Source organism: Copadichromis virginalis, linkage group LG16 (assembly GCF_057382275.1).
Source record: "Copadichromis virginalis isolate Kocher_CV1m ecotype Utaka linkage group LG16, C_Virginalis_male_GT1.1, whole genome shotgun sequence".
Taxonomy (NCBI): domain Eukaryota; kingdom Metazoa; phylum Chordata; class Actinopteri; order Cichliformes; family Cichlidae; genus Copadichromis; species Copadichromis virginalis.
The window spans coordinates 20365845-20390270 of NC_140633.1; the positions used below are offsets into that span (position 1 = coordinate 20365845).

The 24426-nt window shown below is 38.4% G+C and overlaps 3 protein-coding genes and 1 long non-coding RNA gene across 4 annotated transcripts; 2 read left to right on the plus strand and 2 right to left on the minus strand.

The window, feature by feature from the left end:
- Positions 1–182: 182 nt before the first annotated feature.
- otc (ornithine transcarbamylase) lies at positions 183–6085 on the minus strand. The gene is made up of 10 exons (XM_085433680.1): positions 6003–6085; positions 5780–5918; positions 5608–5689; positions 3903–3990; positions 3557–3710; positions 3356–3478; positions 3135–3188; positions 2893–3042; positions 764–901; positions 183–652 (listed from the first exon to the last, which is right to left on the minus strand). The coding sequence occupies exons 1-10, from the start codon at positions 6083–6085 to the stop codon at positions 593–595; spliced, it is 1071 nt and encodes a 356-aa protein (XP_085289806.1). The 3' UTR covers positions 183–592.
- A 257-nt stretch (positions 6086–6342) lies between these two features.
- On the plus strand, positions 6343–22011 carry LOC146690651 (uncharacterized). The gene is made up of 4 exons (XR_014915455.1): positions 6343–6404; positions 20997–21230; positions 21405–21510; positions 21658–22011. It is a non-coding gene; the product is annotated as an uncharacterized LOC146690651 (long non-coding RNA).
- Positions 6413–12768, plus strand: LOC146690652 (uncharacterized). Its single transcript, XM_085433682.1, has 13 exons — positions 6413–6630; positions 7219–7639; positions 7788–7820; positions 7913–8002; positions 8414–8485; positions 8594–8682; positions 10177–10279; positions 10544–10646; positions 10726–10778; positions 10886–10964; positions 11185–11681; positions 11881–12074; positions 12183–12768. Exons 2-13 carry the CDS (start codon positions 7427–7429, stop codon positions 12325–12327), a joined length of 1671 nt encoding a protein of 556 aa, XP_085289808.1. The 5' UTR covers positions 6413–6630; positions 7219–7426; the 3' UTR covers positions 12328–12768.
- Positions 13889–19796, minus strand: LOC146690653 (uncharacterized). Its single transcript, XM_085433681.1, has 6 exons — positions 19714–19796; positions 18029–18938; positions 17664–17760; positions 17180–17290; positions 16568–16734; positions 13889–15200 (listed from the first exon to the last, which is right to left on the minus strand). Exons 2-6 carry the CDS (start codon positions 18934–18936, stop codon positions 14738–14740), a joined length of 1746 nt encoding a protein of 581 aa, XP_085289807.1. The 5' UTR covers positions 18937–18938; positions 19714–19796; the 3' UTR covers positions 13889–14737.
- Positions 22012–24426: the final 2415 nt, after the last annotated feature.

Here is a 24426-nt window from a genome sequence, read left to right on the forward strand (position 1 = left end):
TCAGCCAATAACACATAACATGTTTAGTTCTGCAAGTGTAGTATATAAAGCGGTGTCATAGTGTGATTTTGTGAGTGCAGGCTTTCAGCTTAAACTTACAGGGTTTTATGATAAAATATTGTGCATTTTTATACACTTCCCCATTTTCAGAGGCTTAAAAGTAATTGAACAATTGACTGAAGTGGCTTCAAGTGAGGCCCTTGGTCACAAAATACATTTTATTAAACAGTATCTCTGTATCATTGGTGTATTGCAAATTCCAGATATGCACTAAACATTTACAAAATCAGTGGGGGTATTTTATTTATGGATTAACCTCTAGTTCTTCATCGTCACTTAAGTTTTAAGGCAGCTGTGGTGACACATCACACAAGAGTGAAATAAGAACTGTGAGCAATAAGCGAGTCCTGGGAATTCCTGGGTTCTCTGCACTTTGACACACAGACCTACTACACATAAACAGAAGCACACCACAGCCCCACGCTCCCACATGGCAGCTCTATCCTGAAGTTACAATATGACAGCATTGCAAAAGTCTTCTTTGAAGTCATCCCATGCCACAGAAAAGCTTAGTCCCTCTTAATAACTGATGTTAAAACTTCAGCATGGGGATCTGTGGCGTGTAGTCGGTCAGAAGAGAAACAATGAGGCCCTGAAAGACAGAAGACAGTTGTGATGGTCAGTTGAAAGAAAATTAAACTGGAGTTAAAAGGGGATTAAAACAAACTCAAACAGCACATTGTGCGTTAACATTTCAGCCCACCATGATGGTCCATTTTCTATTCTCTGCCTCCGAAAAAACGAGAGAACGGGATGAGTAGAACACCTGATCATCCACCTCCTCCATTTTCCGAGGGAGACAGTGCAGGAAGGTCCAGTCTGACTTGGCCACACTTCCTGTCTGTAACAGAAGGGCATCAAACCACGGGTAAGTGTTATCGTCCATGGAGTGTAAGGATTTTCAGGGATGTGACTTAGACTTTCCTTTCCTTCCCTTCCTTGAACTTGTTTTCTTAATATGAAAGTATCTAACTGTGTATACTACAGAATTATTAGGCAAATGAGTATTTTGTCCACATCATCCTCTTCATGCATGTTGTCTTACTCCAAGCTGTATAGGCTCGAAAGCCTATTACCAATTAAGCATATTAGGTGATGTGCATCTCTGTAATGAGAAGGGGTGTGGTCTAATGACATCAACACCCTATATCAGGTGTGCATAATTATTAGGCAACGTCCTTTCCTTTGGCAAAATGGGTCAAAAGAAGGACTTGACAGGCTCAGAAAAGTCAAAAATAGTGAGATATCTTGCAGAGGGATGCAGCAGTCTCAAAATTGCAAAGCTTCTGAAGCGTGATCATCGAACAATCAAGCGTTTCATTCAAAATAGTCAACAGGGTCGCAAGAAGCGTGTGGAAAAACCAAGGCGCAAAATAACTGCCCATGAACTGAGAAAAGTCAAGCGTGCAGCTGCCAAGATGCCACTTGCCACCAGTTTGGCCATATTTCAGAGCTGCAACATCATTGGAGTGCCCAAAAGCACAAGGTGTGCAATACTCAGAGACATGGCCAAGGTAAGAAAGGCTGAAAGACGACCACCACTGAACAAGACACACAAGCTGAAACGTCAAGACTGGGCCAAGAAATATCTCAAGACTGGTTTTTCTAAGGTTTTATGGACTGATGAAATGAGAGTGAGTCTTGATGGGCCAGATGGATGGGCCCGTGGCTGGATTGGTAAAGGGCAGAGAGCTCCAGTCCGACTCAGACGCCAGCAAGGTGGAGGTGGAGTACTGGTTTGGGCTGGTATCATCAAAGATGAGCTTGTGGGGCCTTTTCGGGTTGAGGATGGAGTCAAGCTCAACTCCCAGTCCTACTGCCAGTTTCTGGAAGACACCTTCTTCAAGCAGTGGTACAGGAAGAAGTCTGCATCCTTCAAGAAAAACGTGATTTTCATGCAGGACAATGCTCCATCACACGCGTCCAAGTACTCCGCAGCGTGGCTGGCAAGAAAGGGTATAAAAGAAGAAAAACTAATGACATGGCCACCTTGTTCACCTGATCTGAACCCCATTGAGAACCTGTGGTCCATCATCAAATGTGAGATTTACAAGGAGGGAAAACAGTACACCTCTCTGAACAGTGTCTGGGAGGCTGTGGTTGCTGCTGCACGCAATGTTGATGGTGAACAGATCAAAACACTGACAGAATCCATGGATGGCAGGCTTTTGAGTGTCCTTGCAAAGAAAGGTGGCTATATTGGTCGCTGATTTGTTTTTGTTTTGTTTTTGAATGTCAGAAATGTATATTTGTGAATGTGGAGATGTTATATTGGTTTCACTGGTAAAAATCAATAATTGAAATGGGTATATATTTGTTTTTTGTTAAGTTGCCTAATAATTATGCACATTAATAGTCACCTGCACACACAGATATCCCCCTAAAATAGCTAAAACTAAAAACAAACTAAAAACTACTTCCAAAAACATTCAGCTTTGATATTAATGAGTTTTTTGGGTTCATTGAGAACATGGTTGTTGTTCAATAATAACATTATTCCTCAAAAATACAACTTGCCTAATAATTCTGCACTCCCTGTATACGCAGAAAAACTAAACTAAAACCATTTAAAACCAGTTTCAATAGGTGGTGACATGATGCATAAAAACAAAACTTTCTCAAAAACCATTTTTATACAGTTTTCTTGTCTTTATCTAAAAAAACAACAACAATACTTTTCCGTGATTTGTTATATATTCATGTATCATTAATACACATATACACACCCAAACATATAGCAAATAAATGATTTTTATCTGAAAAATATTAGTGTTTAAAAACAGGTAAAAAGGTGAGAGTAACTACTTGGCTGAAAGTAATGTCCTTCTTTACCTGCATAGAAATCTGGTATCCATGGAAGTCTTTTAGCCTCTTTTTCTTCTCCTCTTCCTGTCCCATACCGACCCAGGTGTCAGTGACCAAGACATTGCTGTCACGGGCAGCCTCCATGGGGTCAGAGGTCAGAATCAACTGAGTACCATGCTGAGACAGAATATAATATTATTTATTAACATTAACCTTGGCAGAATACTTGAAACTAGAAGACATTAATGGCAGGTTTTAGAGGACCTCACCTGTTTGGCGAGCCTGTGTGCCTCTTCAGTAACGCCCTTGCCTGGCTCGTACCCCTGAACACAAAGATATGACTTTATCTTACTGACACAAGAAGTGCGCAGATAAGAAGCTCAAGGCTGACTGCCTGCCTTTAACCTCAAACTACACAAAAACACATAAGATACAAAGACCAGAGTAACAAAGAGATCACATGCATCCAATAGTGCAATAAGAAACCAACCTTCGGTGTAGCAACCTTAAGATGAACTCCGAGTTTGGCTGCAGTCATCATGAAGGAGTGGAGAACATTGTTGCCATCTCCAATCCAGCTCACCGTTAGACCATTAAGGGATCCGTAATGCTCCTGGATTTAAAGAAAACAGGTACTGCATGGTTATCAACTAGTGCATTAAAATTGCAGAATACCACAGTGTAAGAGTACCTGTAAGGTGAGGAAGTCAGCCAGAATCTGGATTGGGTGATACAGATCTGACAGTCCGTTAATGATGGGGATTGAAGCCTCCCTATCTAGCTCCTCCAGCATCGAGTGTTTGTAAACACGAGCCAAGACAACATCACAGAATCCAGAGAGGACCCTGTTGTGAAAGATCAGACATGCACAAGGACTTTGTGGTTTATATACTGAGCCAGGAGGGAAATCTTGTTGAGAAAAACTGCGTTTCTTCTTCAGCAATTACATACAACAATGAAAATCATGAGGAGACTGCTATAGAAAAGGTTAAAGCCTGCAGCTGCTTTTATTTCCCTGAGATAAACCAACAGCTCACCTGGCTGTATCTGTGCAGCTCTCATTCACTCCCAGGTGGATGTCCTGTGAGGCAAGGAAACAGGGGTGTCCACCCAGCAGAGAAAATCCTGGAGTTACAAGATTAAGGTACTTTTAGTTTCCCTAAAAGTCAACTAGTGCTTTAAAAAGTGTACTTAAAGTAAATGTGCAGGCAGGAATATATAGAGGAGTGCACACTAAGGGGAGTGTGGGGGTGGTGGAGAGGGGAAATGAGGAGTGCTGATCAGTGTTTTGGTGGGGGTTTGTACTGAAAGTCGCCTTTCAGCAGTTCTTTTGTGACTACATTAACAATGACTGCACTGAATGGCATTAGCCAGGCTCCTGCACAAGGATAGTTTTTTAATTTATGTAATTATTGGCTTAATGACCTTCCATGCAGTAAGATACCACTGTTAAAACCATTGTACTTTTAATCCCTATAGGTAAAGCTACATTAGCATGTTTTCATCAGTGAAATAAAGCAAGCATTCATTCATACATGTCATCTATGTAAACAAAGACTGACTTTGGCCTGATGTGACAAGACCATATTACTCACTGTAGGGTGTAACTGTATGGATCTATGCCAATATTAAATCAAGAATGATTCAGTTAATACATATAAATAATAAAAAAGCTGACTAACAAAAAGCTACAAAGCAAATATTGGGATGTATAATTGAAACAGTAATTATGGAAAAACTTCAACTTTCTGCCTCTGAAAAAATAAAACAAATAAAAATTTTGGGTTATTATCAAAAGATTGTGTAACTTATTAATTTCGCATCTTGACATAGTTAACTAAAAACGTCTAAATTGAACGAAATAACTTGAAATTTTTAAATTAAGGTTAAGAAAATTCCAAGTTTCGTTACGGTCGTCATGAAGGTGTGCAGTTATGGATAACAACAATGTTTTTGTGTGTGTTTTGTTGTTGTTTTTCCAATGGGAGAAAGCATCCATTATATGCATAAAGAAACACACAGCAAATTTCAGAATCACTTTCATTGCTCAATTTATACACAATAACAACCTAAATTTGTGACTTACAGAAAAAAATGTTGTTTTTTTCAGTGGTGGAAGCAAGTTTCCATTAATTTAACATAATATTAAATAAAAAAGAATGACTTAGGAAAAAAAAAAACCCTGAAATATATGAGTAACCAAACACATGAAAAATATAAAGATACACAAGCAAAACAAAATGAAGACTGAATCTGATTGAGATGCTGTGGCGTGACCGTATAAAGGCGGCTCATGCTCAAAAACCCTCTAATGTGGCAGAATTACAACAATTCTGCAAAGATCAGCGGCTGAAATTCCTCCACGGTGCAGTGAAAGACTCATTGCCAGTTATCGCAAACACCTAATTTAAGTTGTTGCTACTAAAAGTGGCCCAACCAGTTATTAGGTTTTATTGGGCAATAATTTTTCATACAGGGTCATGTAGGTTTGGATTTTTTCCTCTTAACAAACACCTTTATTTAGAAATTGCATTTTGCGTTTACTTGCGTTATCTTTGTCTAATATTTAAATTTGTTTGATGAGCTGAAAATTTTAAATGTGACAAACAAAAAAATAGGAAATCAGAATAGGGGGACAAAAGCCTTTCCACACCACTACATATAGCAATGAAATATCTTGCCTCTGTCAAATCCCATACCCTGAGCCACGTCATGCATATGTTTGCATAGAAAAACTGACACCTGTTTCTGTGGACATTCTTGTTCTGGTGCTCCTCTTCTCAAATATCATTGCAATCGACTTTCCTTGTAGAAGAGGCAAATACTGAAATAGAAATGACTCTTAATTACACATCCAGAGACCACAGAGTACACCAACTATAAGTACTGAAGTTTTGCAATTAAAGTTAAATACCTGTTTTTCGTGCTTGATCCGATGCTTGAGGTCTCCGGAGACCCACAGCAGCTTCTTGATTTCATCTGAGCTGAAATCCTTCAGAGTCAGACAGCTGCGACCTTTTAAATTCACCGAGCCGAGGCAGGCGGCTCCGGCGCTGGAAAAGCAACAAATATATTTTATCTTTTATCACCCGCACCCTACTTTCACAGCTCTTCTTCCACATTCGGATTTATCTTACCCAAACGCTCGTGCTGAACAGCTGTGCAGAGATTGGAAATATCTGGAAAGCGGGCTTTTTGCAGCAGACAGCCTCAGAGGCATGGTGGCTCACGGTAAGTGCAGCGGGAGCGCAATGCTATGTGGATATTTCATCAGAGAGGAACAACTTCTGTATGCCTCCTGTGTTTCAGGTGTCCTGCCAAAAGTAGTTACCCCCGGCAAAAACTGTTTCGCAATCTACGAGAGCGCGCAAAGGAGGAGGAGCCACTTGCCCAGCTTCGTTTCTGTACGCTACTTGTCACTGATCTGCAATCCGCGCAATAAAGCGTAAACCTGGAAAACAAACAACAGACTCGATTCGTGAATGGATTTTAATACTAACTTCGTGACATTGTAATGTGCCGTGCGGAAGACTATTGAAGTAGGACGATCTGATTTCCTCGTGTCAGCATTGTTCCCACATCATCATAATTAATGTTGTTCCAGGTTCAACATTGCAAGTGACCAATCACCTTCTTGTGACGTCATTCCTTTGCGACTTCGAAATACCCGCCTTCGATTATTTCGAAATACAAGTGAAGAAGCGAAAAACCGCCGCCTGTCCGCCGAATTTGAAGTCAATTTAGGATACTTTCCTTTAATAAACGGTAAGCATTATACATATGTTCCTCACTTGGCTTGCTGTTTGTTTGCTAGCGATAGGCTACTTGACAACAGCATTAGCTAACCAGTGTTCTCTAGACCAGCGTTCCCCAACTTTTTGGGTGTTTCGTGGCCCGGGGGTTGGGTCAGGCAAAATTGCAGTAGCTTCCCTGATCATTTTACAAACATAAGTGAAGAGAATCTGGACTAAAAGGCCTAGACTTATGGTTGTGTGCTGAATCTATGAATCAAACTATCACCTGGAAACATAATTAACTGGTCCATAGCTGTGAAACTGGACATGAGTTCTTGATTCTATGGAGATTAACAGTAATCCAGAAATTTACAAATTTGTCCTGGTACATCGCGTAAATGTTGTCCCTGGGACATCGTGTAAATGTTGTCCCTGGGACATCGTGTAAATGTTGTCCCTGGGACATCGTGTAAATGTTGACCCAGGGACATCGTGTAAATGTTGTCCCTGGGACATCGTGTGATAGCTTGTAAATAATGGAATGAAAATTATTGATTGTTATTAACTTGTGAAAAAGAAGTGTAACAAATCCACATGTTATGTTCTTACACCCTTACAGAAACTGTGACTCCTTCACAATGTCAGGTAAATGTCAACTCATGTTGAATAATCAACCAATCAAGCCTTTTATTATCACATGCAATGTTACACGTACAACTGCAATGAAAATTTCACCCCCTTCTGACCATACATATATTGCTTAAACATCACATTGGGAAGACAGGTCGGAAACAGTTAGGAAGGTCAGAAAACAATTTAATTAATAGATGAGGGGAGAGGAGGAGAAAAAAGAACTACAACCAGACAAAGCTCCTAGAAGACTGAAATGGATGATGGTTGCAGCATGCAAAAAGAAAACGATATCTGTTAACTACAGCATATGCTTTCTCACAGATTACCTTGTGGGAGTAGCTGGACCAAACTCTATTGGTATTTCAAGTTTGAAATCCCTGTTTGACCAGACTAACATTTCAGATGAGGTACCTCTTGACATAAAAATCCTTTTATGTTGTCATAAAACTAATGTTAAATTCTGCTTTAAATACACTTTATTGTACAATTTACTTAATGAATCGTATTCCTTAGTTCTGTTTTTATTTATATGTATTTATTTATTTGTTTTATAAGGTAATAGATGGCCTAATCTATTTGCAGTGTGAGGTATGTTGAAAAGCTTGTTTGATCATAATGACATAGCATGTTTACGTTTTTTGTAATGTATTTGAAAACATGTATTTATGTTATTTTTATAGAATTTCCCTCACATTTATCCAATACCAAGCCAAATCACTGGAAAAATTTTGGATGGGTCCACAAGAGCACAAAGTGCATACTTTTTGAAGGTATGACTTGGACTGTGGTAACTATGTTCTTATCACAAAGGGTTTATAAGTTGCCACTATAAACAAACAGCATTTTCCAAAATTGAAGCCTTGTCTGAAGAACCTGAAAAATACCTTTCTGAAACCTTTTCTGTGTAAAGACTTGTTCAAAAGCAATGCACACAGATTAAAACATTTCTGTCTTGGCCAACTGATAAAGAACACCAAAAATTGAGTGGTGCGTGTTGAGTCTGTGGTCTTGATTTGTTTTGTACACACTATAGAAATTAATTAATGTAAACCAAAAATGACACTTTCTATATGTTTGTGTATCTGCAGAATTAATTACAAGTCTCACCTGACAAGCTTTTGCAGTTTTGCAGTGTCATTCTTGACAGAAAAACATACTTGTCACATTATTTTTATTTCCAGAAAAACATCTTTCAGATGTATGAGAAATTGATTGGAGCCTGTCTGGAAAACGGCAGCCACTGGACCTTGTTTGTAAGTTGCACAGATTTTGCACTCTCTCTAGTGCATGATACTTTTCAGTGTCCCTCATTAGGAAAGCTCAAGGCCCAAGCCTACCATATCCATCTTTTTACAAAACAGTTTTGTGACATACCCAAGAGGACCATAGTCTATATGAATTCATTTGGCGAGTCGGAGGTCAGAAAAAGTGCGGTGTTGAAAAACTGGAGGTAATTAATTAACATATTTAATAGAGATGGCACGATACCACTTTTTTATGTCCGATACCGATACCGATATCATAAATTTGGATATCTGCCGATACCGATATGAATCCGATATAGTGTTTTTTAATCAACAAAACTGTTTTTTAAAATATCTTGCTGCATTTTGCAAGTCTGCAAGTTCATACTCAAGTTTAAAACAACAACTACACTAAAGCTATTCTGTTATACCTGTATACAAAAAAAATATTTCATAGTTCAGCAATACTGATCAATCTAATAAACTTAGACCTACACCATCCTCCCTATTCTGGTATTTTAAAGAGTACTTAGCGTAAATATTAAGCAACCTAACTAATAGGGTTCCAACTCCCAGCAACAACAAAAATAAATAAATAAAAAATAGGGAACCACCCCTCACGCTCCACCTCATGATGCTTAATCAACGTAATCAACCTTAATTTGATGCAGTGTGAAAAAAAATGCACAGAAATCAATTATTTTTCAAGAAATATTAAATAGATTCAACATCTTTCTTCAACAAAATTGCAGACTGCACAGATGGTACCTTCCCAAAGGAAAATGTACTATAGCTTACTAGGGTATATATATTAGACTTAATAGTCACTATATACAGTAATTGACTTCTATTCATTTTACATCAAATTAAAACTTTGGGTGTCAGATAATTATTTATTAAAAGCTAGACATTTTAAATGAGAATAAGAAAGAAAAGTATGTCTTTGTGCCCCCTTTTCCCTGTTAATGCCCTATCGGCCCCCCTGGCTAAACTTTGCTAGATCCGCCCCTGCACAGTTACCAGCCGTCAGCTACGTAGAAAAAGATCCTCGAGTAGAAAGTAATATTAAATAAATTCTAACAACAGCTGATCAAGCTTAAACGTGCTGCTGTTGTTCAGCCGCTGGTTTCCTCTTTCTGGCGCAAAGTGGGCCAAAAACAAACAAGAGAGACTCATGACAGAAAAGCCGATCAGCTGATCATTAGCAGTTTCATGATTGAAGTAGCAGCCGGAGAGCGAGAGGCAGTCGCTCGTTAAGCTTAACGCAGGAATGCTTTACAAACATTCAGAGATGGACTTACACACTTGCTTTACTTCTCTCGGGGATAACTTTGTCGGAGATGAAATGCCAGGTTGCTAGCGAAGCTCCAAATGCTATCCAGACCACCGACAGGTCCCGCATGCCACAGCCGCTCTATCACGTGATGCATACTGCTCCGACGTTCTGAGGCGAGTTACGGCGTGTTGCAAGTTTTGTGAGGTGCTTTCGTGATATTTAATGGATCGGATTACATTTTTTATTTTTCTCCGATATCCGATCCAGTAATTTAGGTCAGTATCGGACCGATACCGATACGTAATATCGGATCGGTCCATCTCTAATATTTAACATAACATATTTAATTTAATTGAAATCATTACCGAACGTGGTTATTGATTTCTCTATATGCTTTTTATTTGTAATAACTGCGATCTCTCAGCTCATTTGCTTCAGCAAGAGGCTGCGCTGGAGAGTGGACCTTGTCACATGTGAGCCACCCACATCAACAGGATGGGAACTCATGTGGAGTGCATGTCATAATGGTACTGAAAACTATAGCTTTAACCTATATAAGTAATGTTTACATTTTTGCCTATTCAGTTTTTAAAGCCTTAGAGGCAGGATGGTAAAATCTCAATTTTTTTTGTAGATTGAACCATTTCAGCAGTAATGCTTCGCTTTGGTTGCTCTGTTTTTTTTTTTTTTTTTTTCGGGGGGGGGGGTTAAAAACAAACAAACATTTCTTTGTTAATCTAATTCTTTTTGTTCTTTCTTTTTTTTTTTTTTTCTTCTTCGTCAATTATTAGTTTGCCCAATCTCTCATTGACGGTAAAACACAAGTGGAGGAGTACAACACTGAAATCACAAAGCTCAGGTCCCGACTTTGCCACTACTTATTTTCCTCAATAGGTAAAGATAAAATTAGCTGCCTTCTTTTTCTCTAACATTGGAAAATGTAACTTGTACTTAAACAAATTATATTTTGCAGATCGAACTAGGAAGTGCAGTCAGTGCTGGTGTGTGATTGCAGCCAAAGACCGGGTACACTATGACATGTCCTTAGCCATATAGATTGTTTATTTAATGGACTTTGTTCATTTGCTTTTTGTTTGTTTATTTCTTCTTCTTCTTTTTTTTTTAATTCACAGGTGCAGTGCCAGAAATGTGGTGCATACAAGCACATGCGTTGTTCAAAGTCTGTTTGTGGCATCTGTATCTTCTGTGAGAGTAAGTCACAATATAACTAAACAATGTCCAAAAATGTTTAAAGTGAAAAAAATTTCGTAATTTTGCCTTTGCACACCCGGACTGTGTAATTAAAGTGGACGTTTCAAGATCCAGTTTTTACACAAAACTATTTTAGACATAACTGTGTCGTATTGTGGGGATTTCTCTTCACAATTAAATTGATATAGTGCTGTTTATATCATTCTTCTTTATGTAACAGCACAGTGCAGCACAGCAGAGGGAAAGGAATTGTGCAGCATAGTGGGTGGCTATACAGGAGGAGCAATAGAAGTAGCCAGTGAAGAATGTCATCAGGGAAAGCATCAGGCAGCGAATGACAAAGGAAAAGTTCCTAAGGGAGAGAACATCTGCAGCAAATCGACAAGTAACAGTGAGATAGGAAGACTGACAGTCAGAGATGAAGGTACACAGACTGAAAGAGATGAAGGTACACAGACTGAAGACAACGAAAAAGAAGCAGAAGTATACGGCACAAGTCTGAGTACAGATAATGCTGCTGCTGATGATGTTGACAGGATCGATGCAGATACAGAATTCCAAACTGATTCAGAAGGAACTAGTACAGTTTACAGAGTGCATGGTCGCTTATCTGTACCAAGCTCAAAAAAGAAAACCTACACAATAACAGAAGACGAGATCAAGCGCAGAATCAACGCAGAGAACATGTCAGTTCATGTTTTCAGAGGTTTGATTGGGGTAGGTATACATTTCGTGATTTTGATGTCACCTGAAATAAATCCGGGTTACTCGTATCAATGAAGTGACAATGTGGCTGGAAATTGTGCATTTGCTGCAACATATACACAATTACACCATGTAAACAAAAGCATTTAACTTTGTGCGCGTGTGTGTGTCTCTCTCTGCTCTTTTGGTGTTTGCACTTTTTCTTTTTTAGGGCCATAAAGCCAAACTGCCCGCAATGATTCTTGACAGGCCTAAGAAGGCCAAAACTAAAGTAACAGTGTTTAGTGTTCTGAGTGAAGAGGAGGCTGGGGAGCTAGCCCTCGGGTTTGCCGGAAGATTGGCCTGCGATGTCACAACAGACATGGTCTGTAAAGGCATCGACCATTCAAGTGCTGATATGACAAAGTAAGTTAGTAAAACAATATGAAAGTTGTATCTTTTTTGGTATTATTTGTCATTTCCCCGTATTTGGGTTATTGGTGTAACATTGTTAATCTTACTTTCTAATAACAGACAGACTCTTCTCAAAATCCAACACAATCTTAAACATGAGCTGACTGATTCCTCAACCTTCAGTTTGCTGACACACACCTTTGGCCCCGCTGCACTGGATTCTGTCATTTCATTCCTGTGTGAAAAACTTGATCTTGTCTCTTAAATAATGAAACCTTTTGTGACTTTTGTTTGTTCTGTAAATCAGAATCTTGAAAATTGTTCATTGTTGTTCTAAGTTTGTGTTAACTATTTGGCAAAAATGATTGGTTCCTAATCCAAACAGCATAATGACTGTTCTAACACATATCTTAAAAATGCTACAAAGAAAGAAAATTATCACATATGTTTCAATATGAATGTAATTGTGTCACACTCGGTTTGTAGTAGCTTTCCTGTTTTATTTTGAGTTTTGGTATGTTTACACTGTTATTTTTATTTCCTGTGTGTTCGTCTTCCCTTATTAGTTTTACTGTATTTAATTAGTCTGATTTAATAACTTATAATTATTTACTTTCCAGTGTGTATATATGCTCCTCGTTTGGATTATTGTTTGTTTGAGTTCTGCCTGTCTTTTCTATTAAAGATTTGGACTTTTGGACTATTAGTGGACCTCGTGGGTTTTTATTCTGTTCAATTGGTAATTGACTGGGTTTAATTTAGTGGCCTGGAAAACAGGCCGGAGGGGTCTGGTCATTTTAACCCCCTAAGACCCGAAATCTTCCATGGCATGCATTTTTAATTTCTCTTTGATATTTGGGCCGATTGGAACCCGATGAATGTAAAAAGAAAGAATTACCAGGTTTTGTTTTTTTTACCTAATTTTTGTTTCTGAGAAAAATGAGAGCCACATATGAGGACATTAATTTGAAATTTCGATAGAACAGTTGCAGTATAATGTCCTCATAACTGTATATCAGGCACTTGTTGATCAAGATTTAGTATTTTGGTCTAAATAACCCAAAATGTGATGTCCACATGTGTGGACGCCAGGCTGGAGTAAAGTGTTAGAGCTATTTATACCTATGTAAACTTTTATACACTGGTTTTTACCTGTCTTGTTTCAGAAAGGTTTAAAAGGGTAATGTCCACAGTTTATTTGTTTATTTATTTGTTTGAATTCAACATATTTTATTAAAGTAATTGAGCTTGAACACAAAAAACTGAATCAAATAATCATAAAATCAAATCACTTGCACTATACTGAAGTCTAATCTACTCTGAGCTAATGCCGGTTTCCAACACTAATGATCGGGTGAAGGAGAGAGATGAGGGTGTGCACGGCCACTGGTGCTCTTATCCCTGTTCTTTGTGATACAATCCAACAGGAAAGCAGTCAAACCCTTGGACATTAGCCAAGTTAACGTTCACAAATATATACACACAGAGGAACTCTGAGCCCCAATGTCAGCATTAGCACAAACATGCCACTTCATACCAAATCTCAGTGTGAGGTCAGGTGTTAGTCTCATTCCATTATTCTGGCTATATTTTCTTACTCATTACTATTAAACTTATACTTAAGACTAACTATTAACAAAATCACACCCCAATAACTCTGTTATTACACTTTGTATTTAATCATAAAAAGGCTGGATGTTGAAACCTTTTACTTCTATTTTGTATGAGCCAGGATTCTCAACAGCTGATAGTGACAGGTATCGTTTTATGGAGCAAAAAACTTAAGAGCGCATATTTTATAAATAATACCAACAATTACAAATGCAGACCTTTAATAGTAATAAGTAATCCTTTATTTATAATGCATAGCAATATAAAAATAGTAACATATGAAAATATTACAATGGGCACAGATGAATTTGTATCAAAAACAGCAACCAAGCCAAAGTAATGAATAACACACATAAATAACAACTGCTTGAGAGACCAAACAATTTCTTTTCATCTGTTCCTTGGCAGAAAGTTAAGACAGCTATTCAGCTTTAGGTTTCAATAAACAGAAGTAATGGATGCAGTCCCTTTGAAATGTCACACAAAAGTCTACTTGTGCATATACTTAGCTTTAACTCTTCTCTTTTTTGTTTTGTATTCCAAAAGGTTTTCATTTTCTCCAGAGGATGTCTCTCTTTCAGTGGTTATCGACTGTTCACATTCATTTTCAGACTGTTGGAATGTCGATGCTGGCCGAACGTTTCTTGCTAGAATACAATGGCCTAATTTTGCGTGCATTATCTGTCGTCTTTATTTCGTACTGGCATATACTTTTGCCTACTTGTTTTGTTTTTAAGACATTTGTATGCAGTTCATCTATCATTGCAGTAATACCCTCTGGAATGAATGCCCACTGTTTAACTGTGTCTAAAACAGCATTTAGTTTTCCAACTGCATCTTCTGTGCATTTTTTGTCTGTGCTTTCAACTACAGGAGTGTCATTCAAAGTTGATAGAGGACTTTTCAGAGAGTTTTTCATTTGTTTAAAATGGCTACAAGCCACCTTCAGGCAAGCACATGTGTTATAGTGAGAGAACGTACAACAAGTGCACTGAAGTGTTTCAGCCGATGCAAAAAAACACAGATTTCCAAACAAACTTGGCATTTTTATCACTTTCAAGTCCTCACAGTGTACAAAGTAATGCCTTTCTTTCACTGCAATTCTTGCCAAGGTCTGTTTCCATGTTTGGATAGATGTCATTGTCAGCCTCTGCTAATTTTGCAAGTAACACTAGATGCTTGCAAAGAAGTCCTCGTAAGCCATATGTACAGTTGCAGTAGGACTCAACAGGGCAGACATCATACACCATGTCTTCTCTTGACTCAGATGGGACTTGATATGCATTAACTCCATGGCTGTTCTTGACTGTAATTTTAAGAGCCCAACCACTTTCCATCAGTCTTGAAGCAGAGTCTGAAACTTGAGACAAGGTGTCAGCAAACCTGTTTTTCATGCGGCCCACATCTTGCAGGGTTTTTATGACTGAGAAGTAGTCGTCGGCCTTCCCTAGGAGCACTTCAATCAGATCATCCAGACGCCTATTCTTGTAGCCAGATAAAAACTGGCATTTCAGGCGGTGGAAAAATCTGAAAAACAGTTATTTGAAATGATTAGTAACTGTAATTGAAGGAATTTAAAGTTTTAATCAAGACTGTATTATCAGGCCCTCCAAGGTTTGGAGGCCTATCTCCACCCACCACCACTTCCCCTGCCGGTGGCGGACTCCCTCAGGTGTCGGTGTGTTGGTGGTTCTTTGTGTCTGGGGGTGGGCGTCCGGGTACACACCGGCTCACTCCTTGGCGGCCGCTTGTCGGGGCCTGGGGCCTGGGGCTCGCTCGGGCCCCTTTGGAGGTGGGGTGCCCCCGGCCTCTCGGCCTAGGGCTCGGTCACTCAGGCGCAGCTGGGGGCCGGCGGAGCTCACGGGCGCGTCACTGCAACTCCCCCTGACTTCTGCTCCGCGGCTGCTGGGCGAGCCCTCATCTGGGACTCTCCTCAGCTCTTACTGGGACAGTGGCGCGGCTGCCCCTCTGTTGGTCTTCCATGGTCTCTTGTGTTCTGGGGGCCTCTGGATGTCTGGAGTTTTGATCTCCTCCATACCCGCTTCACACCCTGGAGGACGGGGCTGTGGCCCCCCCACACTCCCTAGCAGATCATTACATGGAGAAACCTTTGGAATGCAAGCATGCTGATCCACACAGGTATGCACACATGGGTATTCACAGACACGGACTAAAGCTTTCTTGGCTGCTGCCTCAAAGCACACTGTGCGCTGTCTATCTTGCGTGCTGCACAATATCGTTTATTATTTAGTAAATATTGATATCTATGACTAGCTAGTTTATTGTGATGGTGCTTTGTTTTCTCTATTATTATGTTGCTCTTTGTTGTTTGCTGTCTCCTCTGTTTGTTTTTTTTGTTTGTTTGTTTGTTTGTTTTTTTTCCATACAGGTGACCCAGGAGTTCTTTTTTTTTTTTTTCTCTCTCTTCCCCCCCCTTCTCACCGTCTCTTCTCCTCTTTGGTTTTCTTTCTTTCTCTCCCCCTCTCTCTCTCATTCATTCCCCCTGTCCTATTTATTATAAAAAATAAAAAAAAATAAAAATAAAAAAAAAAATGACAAAGGATGAACTGAAGCTCTGCCATCACGTAATGTCGCATACTGCTGTTTCTGATGTCATTTAGAAAAAAAAAAAAAAAAAAAAAAAAAAAAAAGACTGTATTATTTTTTAAAAAATTGGAATACCTATTGCACACGTCTTTTATAAAGGAATGCTCTGTGCCGGTTTAGCTGATTTAGGCAAATCCACCTACTCACGCTGCTAGAATTTAAAGGATTTGCCTAAAACCTGTTCTGGCAATGACATGACGAACCTACTCAGTTTAGCCTCTTGGATTAAAGCATAATATCTTTTTTTCAGCAATACAATTGAATGAGGTCAAAATAATAAATCATACCTTTCAATCACATTGTTTGTTTCAGAACGAGCGTGACTGAAGCGACGGCCGTAGTCACACCACATGTGGCCAATGCCTTCCCAGTGCTTCTGAAAATACTGGCACACCAAAGGGTATTGCTTAAATGTCTGGCAGAACTCTGCTGATGTGGCTTTAAAGTCGTCCTCCTAAGAGAATTGGATGCAACAGAATATATTTCAATCCATTTAACAGACCTATTGAAATCTTTAATATTATGTATTGAAGCCCTTTTCCTTTTATTGAATAACATTAAGAATTTTAAGTTATTAATAATATGTCGTGTTTTTGTATTAAGAAGCAATTATTTCTTCCCTTACAATGGCTAAGAAGGAACACTAAACCTATAAGCATATTTGGTTTCAGCATCTGTCTGTGAAAGAATCCCACTCACAAGTTCTACTGCACAGTGGGTGACACAATGATGGTCTGCACAGCTTAAGTACTTGTTTTGATAAGCAAGATAAGAAGCCAGTTTTAGAAATTGTTTCAAAAATCTATTTTGTATCTCTCTGTAACTTTTTTTAGCAACTGAAAGTTATGCTCTTAGTGTAATCAAGAAATCAAAATGTGAAATAGACAAATTACACTTACAGATGTGCAAGCTTTCAGCTTACAAAAGAAAGAAATGATTTCATTTCTCTTTTGGGTGTTAGAAAGCCCATGGACCCCGGACTCTGATTTTGAAAGCCGTCGATTAACAGCCTGTGAATGTAAGAGAAAAAAAGTTAATCTGGAGAGAGAGACAGAGGAGCAGCTGTACAAAAAGCATAAAAGAAAGCTGACGTCCAAAAATAACTTTGTCACTCACTGGACAAGAGGACCTGTGCATTACAGAAATCAACCAGGCAAACATATTTTTAAATGTCAAAAAGAGCTTTGGGAAGCAGCCACCAGATGATGAGTGCACTGTGGTCTTAAATGGATGGACATAGTCACTCAACATTTTATCCCTTTATATTCATTAACCTGAGTAGGTGAATATCACAATGAGGCAAATCATAACAACAGGACCCTGTTGTAAAAATGTGTTTCAGGTGCATCTTAGACAACGTGAAAAGAAAACAATGTGGTTTACCTGCAAGACATGGTACCAGCATAGAAGGATAGCTGACTCTGGAAAAACCTTCTGCAAAGCATTTATTTCCGCAAAGTCTTTGTCAACCATAAATGCTCTACAGAAAAAAAGAAAACACTAAATGAGATTAAACAGTATGAAAATGTTTTTGCTATCTCAAAGCACCACTTCAATGCCAAATTAAACATTTCAACTCACAAGTAGATATATAAAATACTGCATACAGCCTATAGGAATAACTTTAACAACTGGAAAGGAAAGTTTTTTGCAGCCCATGCTGCAGCTATAGCATTAGATTCTGGCATGTTATAACTTTTTTGAAAAGGAATTATTTCAAAATTAATAGCTGTCAATGTATTATTTACCTCGGGGAAGTTGGGAAATGCTCACAAACTATTCCAAGAACAGTTTCCAGGGTTTTCTGACTTTCGTTGCTGACAATAGCATAGGCCACAGGGACTCCATGCCCATGATCATCTCTTACAACAAGTGTGAATAAGGGAAATGAATACTGGTTAACGCAGTGCGTGGTGTCAACAAATACTAACTGTTTTGCATAGTTCTCCATGTTTGATTTCATTACAGGTGTCTGCAAAACAATCATTAGTTCTTGGTCAGATGTGTATGGTTGATAGAAGAGAACATGTTCTTGATGTTTTCCATTAAGTAAGGTATGTACACTTTGACTGTCTCCACAGTTAAAGTGCTTCTTCCTCATCATGCAGGTTCTAACACTGTCAATGTCACGTGGTGTGACAAAATGCTCTCTGTTGTGAAGATCTCTGTGTCCATGTTCTTTGGCCCATTTATGACATTTGGTTAGTACGATGGCTGGCTTAGTTCCAAGGGAAAGCAGTTCCTCAATCTTCCTCCTCAAATCACTGGAAATATTGTTGAAATGTGCGTCTTTTGGGTCCGAAGGATCATGCCCATCATGCTTATCATATGTACGCTGCACGATGACTGTGTGGTCTTTCCAACATTTGAGTACTTTAAATGAAACATAGGCCTTACAGCCCACTGCTCTGTAGCTGTTTCGACTTTTTTCCCCAGCTCTGATGCAGTTGAATTTGTAATAGTCTCTTTTCCTGTCTTTACCTGAGGCAACATTTAAACATTTATAATGTCCATGAAGGGTTAATGAGTTCAATTTTTCTAACACAACACTGAATGGGTCCTCCTGGCATTGTGACACATGCACACAAAGTTGTGTGTCTTTTCCAGTTCTTTTTTTTTCGTCATTCAGAACACTTCTTCTAATTATGTCGTCCATTTCTGGTGGAAAAATAACGAAGGTTTAATTAGTCAATATTCATTAATTCATTTTAACTTGTTTTGGGGTTTTTTGCAATACAATGTAAATATTAAATATAATATTAAAAAAAAAAAAAAAAAAATTATATTTATATATATATATATATATATATATATATATATATATATATATATATATATATATATATATATAAAATAATATAAAACAAACAGGGGCTAAAAGAAGCTAAACTTTCATATGGTATGTCTCTGGCAACTTTAACATGATGTCCCAGGGACAACATTTACGCGATGTCCCAGGGACAACATTTACGCGATGTCCCAGGGCAACTTCTACATGATGTCCCAGGGACAACATTTACGCGATGTCCCAGGGACAACATTTACGCGATGTCCCAGGGACAACATTTACGCGATGTCCCAGGACAAATTTGTAAATTTCTGGATTACTGTTAATCTCCATAGAATCAAGAACTCATGTCCAGTTTCACAGCTATGGACCAATTAATTATGTTTCCAGGTGATAGTTTGATTCATAGATTCAGCACACAACCATAAGTCTAGGCCTTTTAGTCCAGATTCTCTTCACTTATGTTTGTAAAATGATCAGGGAAGCTACTGCAATTTTGCCTGACCCAACCCCCGGGCCACGAAACACCCAAAAAGTTGGGGAACGCTGGTCTAGAGAACACTGGTTAGCTAATGCTGTTGTCAAGTAGCCTATCGCTAGCAAACAAACAGCAAGCCAAGTGAGGAACATATGTATAATGCTTACCGTTTATTAAAGGAAAGTATCCTAAATTGACTTCAAATTCGGCGGACAGGCGGCGGTTTTTCACTTCTTCACTTGTATTTCGAAATACTCGAAGGCGGGTATTTCGAAGTCGCAAAGGAATGACGTCACAAGAAGGTGATTGGTCACTTGCAATATTGAACCTGGAACAACATTAATTATGATGATGTGGGAACAATGCTGACACGAGGAAATCAGATCGTCCATTGAGGTAAGTGCTTCCCAGTATCTGCTGGGAATAGTTTGTCCAAACAAAGACGTTGATACTATGGTTTACATTTCTGTAATGCACATTAGCGGTGCTATCACGAAGGAGTTTATTTGCAAAATAAATCAGAGTATAACCAATAACCCCAGTAACTCTGGAGAGGATTTCTTCCTCCCAGCAAAGGTTATAGAGGGGTACAGATTTTATCAGGCTGTGTGGCAGCGTCTGCCAAAATGTGTGTCCTCTCCATCAATAATAAACGTTAGCAGTTTTTCTTTGACAATAAATAATTTAAATTAAAAAAAAAAAACATATAAATATACACGTCTTTGTCAGTAACAGGGCTTTTCAAAAATTTGCAAGTCAGTTTTGGGCAACCTTTCGTAGGCCTATTCGACTCCAACATTGACACATTTTTCCAAAATCTTAGGTCACGTGGGTTTCCTCGTTAATTATTCAAATTAGTTCACGTTGTGAAAACCCGAGTTCCTCTGAGCTAACGAGAAGATAACAATTTATTTTATAACCAACACCACAAGAGGATGGAACCAGACGAGTACAAGAGTTTGGTTGCAAATAAACTAAAAGGCGAGTATCCAGCGCTTTTCACGAAAAAAGAGAAATTTCTTCTCCGAAGAAAAGCTGCTATTTACGACATTGAAGGTAATAACAGCAACTTCGTAGCGTTTATAAACCTCATCAATACATATATTAACACACACACACAATGGCAAAATGTGTAGTCTTAATTAGTCTTAATTAGCTTGACCTTTCTTTGACCTAAACAAAAACAAGAGAAGCCATTTCAAAGCGTTTCTACTGGCCAGGGATGTCATTGGACGTCAATAATTGGGTGGGTACTCAAAAGAAACTCTGTAATTCTACTACAGCTAACTTATTTTAAGATGAACACAGCAATGTTTCTGTATCTCTCAAATTAATTTACTGTTGTGTTTCTTACTGAATTGCTTTTGTTTTTGATTAGGTTTCCCAGTGTGCAGTTTGTCAGGCAAGTGCTGCAACAATTAATTAATGTAACTATGTTTTTCTTTTTAAGGTTTCTCAGCCATTTTAATTGGTTGGGATGGACATTATTGGGAAACCTACTGAAACCAACAGCGGACATCAGTATATTTGTGTTTTTATTGACTATTTCACAAAATGGCCACAAGCACACCCTTTGAGGTCGAAATCAGCCAAGGATGTGACAAACTGTCTCATAAAATTTGTCCACCAGTTCGAAGCACCAAAAAGGATTCTCAGTGACCAAGGCAAAAAATTTGTCAATTCTGTAAGTACTTTAGTCTTTGGCAAAAATATTTGGACACATATTTGATTAACTTTTTGAAAATGGTTCCATTTCTGGTCTTTATAAATCTCTTTTTGAGATATTAGTATGACTGTTGTATATTTAAATTCTTATTGTAATGTGCTTATAGTCAGTGTATATTACTTGCTTTTGCAGCTCAACAGAAGGGTATGCAGATTGTTAAACATTAAAAGAAGCCTCTGCTCGTTCTATCACCCACAAACAATGGCTTGGCGGAGAGAATGAATGGCACCATTCAGAGGTAAATTGGAGTGCATGCAGCTTAATGCATAACATGTTATACTTTTATGGGATTCACTTCAACTAAAACATTAATGCATGACATTTAACTATTAAAAAATTAAAATGATCTTTCATATGAATGTTTTCCATGTGCTTTCATTGTCAGAGGCCTCTGTAAGGTTGTTGGTGACCATCCAGAATTGTGGGTTGAGTATCTGGATGCTGTGATGTTTGGACCTTGGAACTAAAAAGCAAATGACCACCAAATACTCACCATATTACCTGATATTTGGCAGAGAGGCTCATTATCCAGCCGAAATCCCAGAAGAGTACATGGTATGTCTTTCTGTCTGTGACAAACTACATGAAAATCCCACAAAGAACCTGTGTAAGTTTTTGAGGCACAGGCAGATCAGTTTCAATACATGCATGCATAAAAGCACTACACCACTGAATATTTTTATGGATTGTTCCATCCCCCACTAAGTTTTCTTCATGTACAATCAATCCCAAGATAGACTGAAGCCAGCTGAAGATTTATTTTTAGAATTAATACTTTGTTTCTAAGTGGAATTGACAATTGAGTCTGTTTCGTTTGTTCTATTTTGAAACTTAAACGCTTTAGCGGCTGCCTTTTGTGTAGTTTGCAATATTTGCCTTTATTTATCTGAAAAAGTCTCATGTTCCTTAAGTACATCTACCCTGTTGAACTTATTATGGGAAATAAATATTTAAATCAAAACAAGCTGCTGATTATTTCACATTTTACTTGTGAGCAACGGCACATTTAAATCTTACAAATATAGTTATTTGGCTTATATCGTGATAGATATCGTTTTCGCCTGAAATGAAAAAAACATATCGTGATATGAAAAAATCTCATATCGCCCAGCTCTAGCTGGAAGCATGTAAATATAATAATAATAATAATAATAATAACCACTGCAGCCAAGAAGAGTGCCTAATGGGCCCAGTTGTAAGTAAGCTATTAAGACTCAATTGTACGCGGTGTTCCTGTTTTCCTCTGAAACAATAAGTTCCGTTGGAGCAGCCTTTCTCTGTCTCTCGCTAGCAAACCTGACCCGGGCAACAAAGTAAAGCTAGTTTTCGGCTATGAGCCGCGGACCTTCAGTAATAGTAATAAATCACATTCATGTAGTTGTAAACAGCAAGTAGAATGGGAGGGAGAGCCTTCAGTTTTCAGGCCCCTCTTCTGTGGAACCAGCTTCCAGTTTGGATTCGGGAGACAGACACTATCTCTACTTTTAAGATTAGGCTTAAAACTTTCCTTTTTGCTAAAGCATATATTTAGGGCTGGACCAGGTGACCCTGAATCCTCCCTTAGTTATGCTGCAATAGATGTAGGCTGCCGGGGGATTCCCATGATGCATTGAGTTTTTCCTTTCCAGTCACCTTTCTCACTCACTATGTATTAATAGACCTCTCTGCATTGAATCATATCTGTTATTAACCTCTGTCTCTCTTCCACAGCATGTCTTTATCCTGTCTTCCTTCTCTCACCCCAACCGGTCGCAGCAGATGGCCGCCCCTCCCTGAGCCTGGTTCTGCCGGAGGTTTCTTCCTGTTAAAAGGGAGTTTTTCCTTCCCACTGTCGCCAAAGTGCTTGCTCACAGGGGGTCATATGATTGTTGGGTTTTTCTCTGTATCTATGAAGCGCCTTGGGGCGACTTTTGTTGTGATTTGGCGCTATATAAATAAAATTGAATTGAATGATAATATATTAAGTAATCCAAAGTATTCAGAATACGTTACTCTCATTGAGTAACGTAACACGTACAAAATACATTTTGGGGCATGTATTCTGTAATGGAATACATTTTAAAAGTAACCTTCCCAACACTGGTGACCACTGAATAACCTTGAGTGCAGAGTGACAGTAACTATTCAACTCTTTTTAGGAGTTAAAACTAAACTCTCATGGAGTTACATTTTTACTACCACAGAGTAAAATTTAATTCATAACTAGAGTTCATTTTGATATTTTATAGTGTTACTCAAATGAAAAAAAGGTTTTCGGTATAAAATACTACAAAAACACCATACTGATTATTATGAATGTATGAATTTATTTATTAAAACAGCATTGTAATAGTGTAACATTCACCATTAAAACAGCTATTATAATGGCAGCTAAACAGTTGAGACGTGTGATCATATAGGCCTAACAGAATTAAAGAAAAAACTTGTAATTTAAAGAAAGCTTAAAGAAAGCACTTGTAATGCAGTGTTAACATGAGGAAGACTAAGTCTCCATTAAGCCAACAAATTAAATAATACAACTCTCTGACACAACATGAAATTGTGAATCACACCCATATAACATTTGGGCATCAAAACATTTGAAAGGTCTTAATTTCTCCCTTTCTAGGGCCAGTATCTTCTTAGGAATGGTTTCGTTTACTTGAAAAGCATGAAAATGATCATGGAAACATGTTTCATGCTCAACCATAACAAAAACAGCTTTACCATCATGCAAAATGATCAAAGCTATCTTGCTGAAAGCTGACATGTTTTCATAAGTGCCTGTGTAACACACACAAAGATTCTAGGTCTGACCAACTGTCTCAGCCGTGGGTAAAACGATGACAGTTAATAAAATTCTAAAAGATAATTTATTAACACAATAATCAAAAGGTAACAGATTAAACAGTCCAGTGTCCCATTTGTGGACCAAGTAAAAACACACAGTCCAAGTCCGGAGCCAGCTATGCCACAAAGCCAGTTGAACTCCACACATTAACTTGAACAGGGTTAGCAGTTGTCCTATGAGACCTACCACCCTGTAAATAGATAGCCAGTGGTCACTCCGGCCTCTGCAACTCGGCTGCGGCATATAATAGGCACTGGCCTATACAGAGAGACAAAATAGCACCTTCACTATATAATTCACAGCACACAACCCATCCATCCCAAA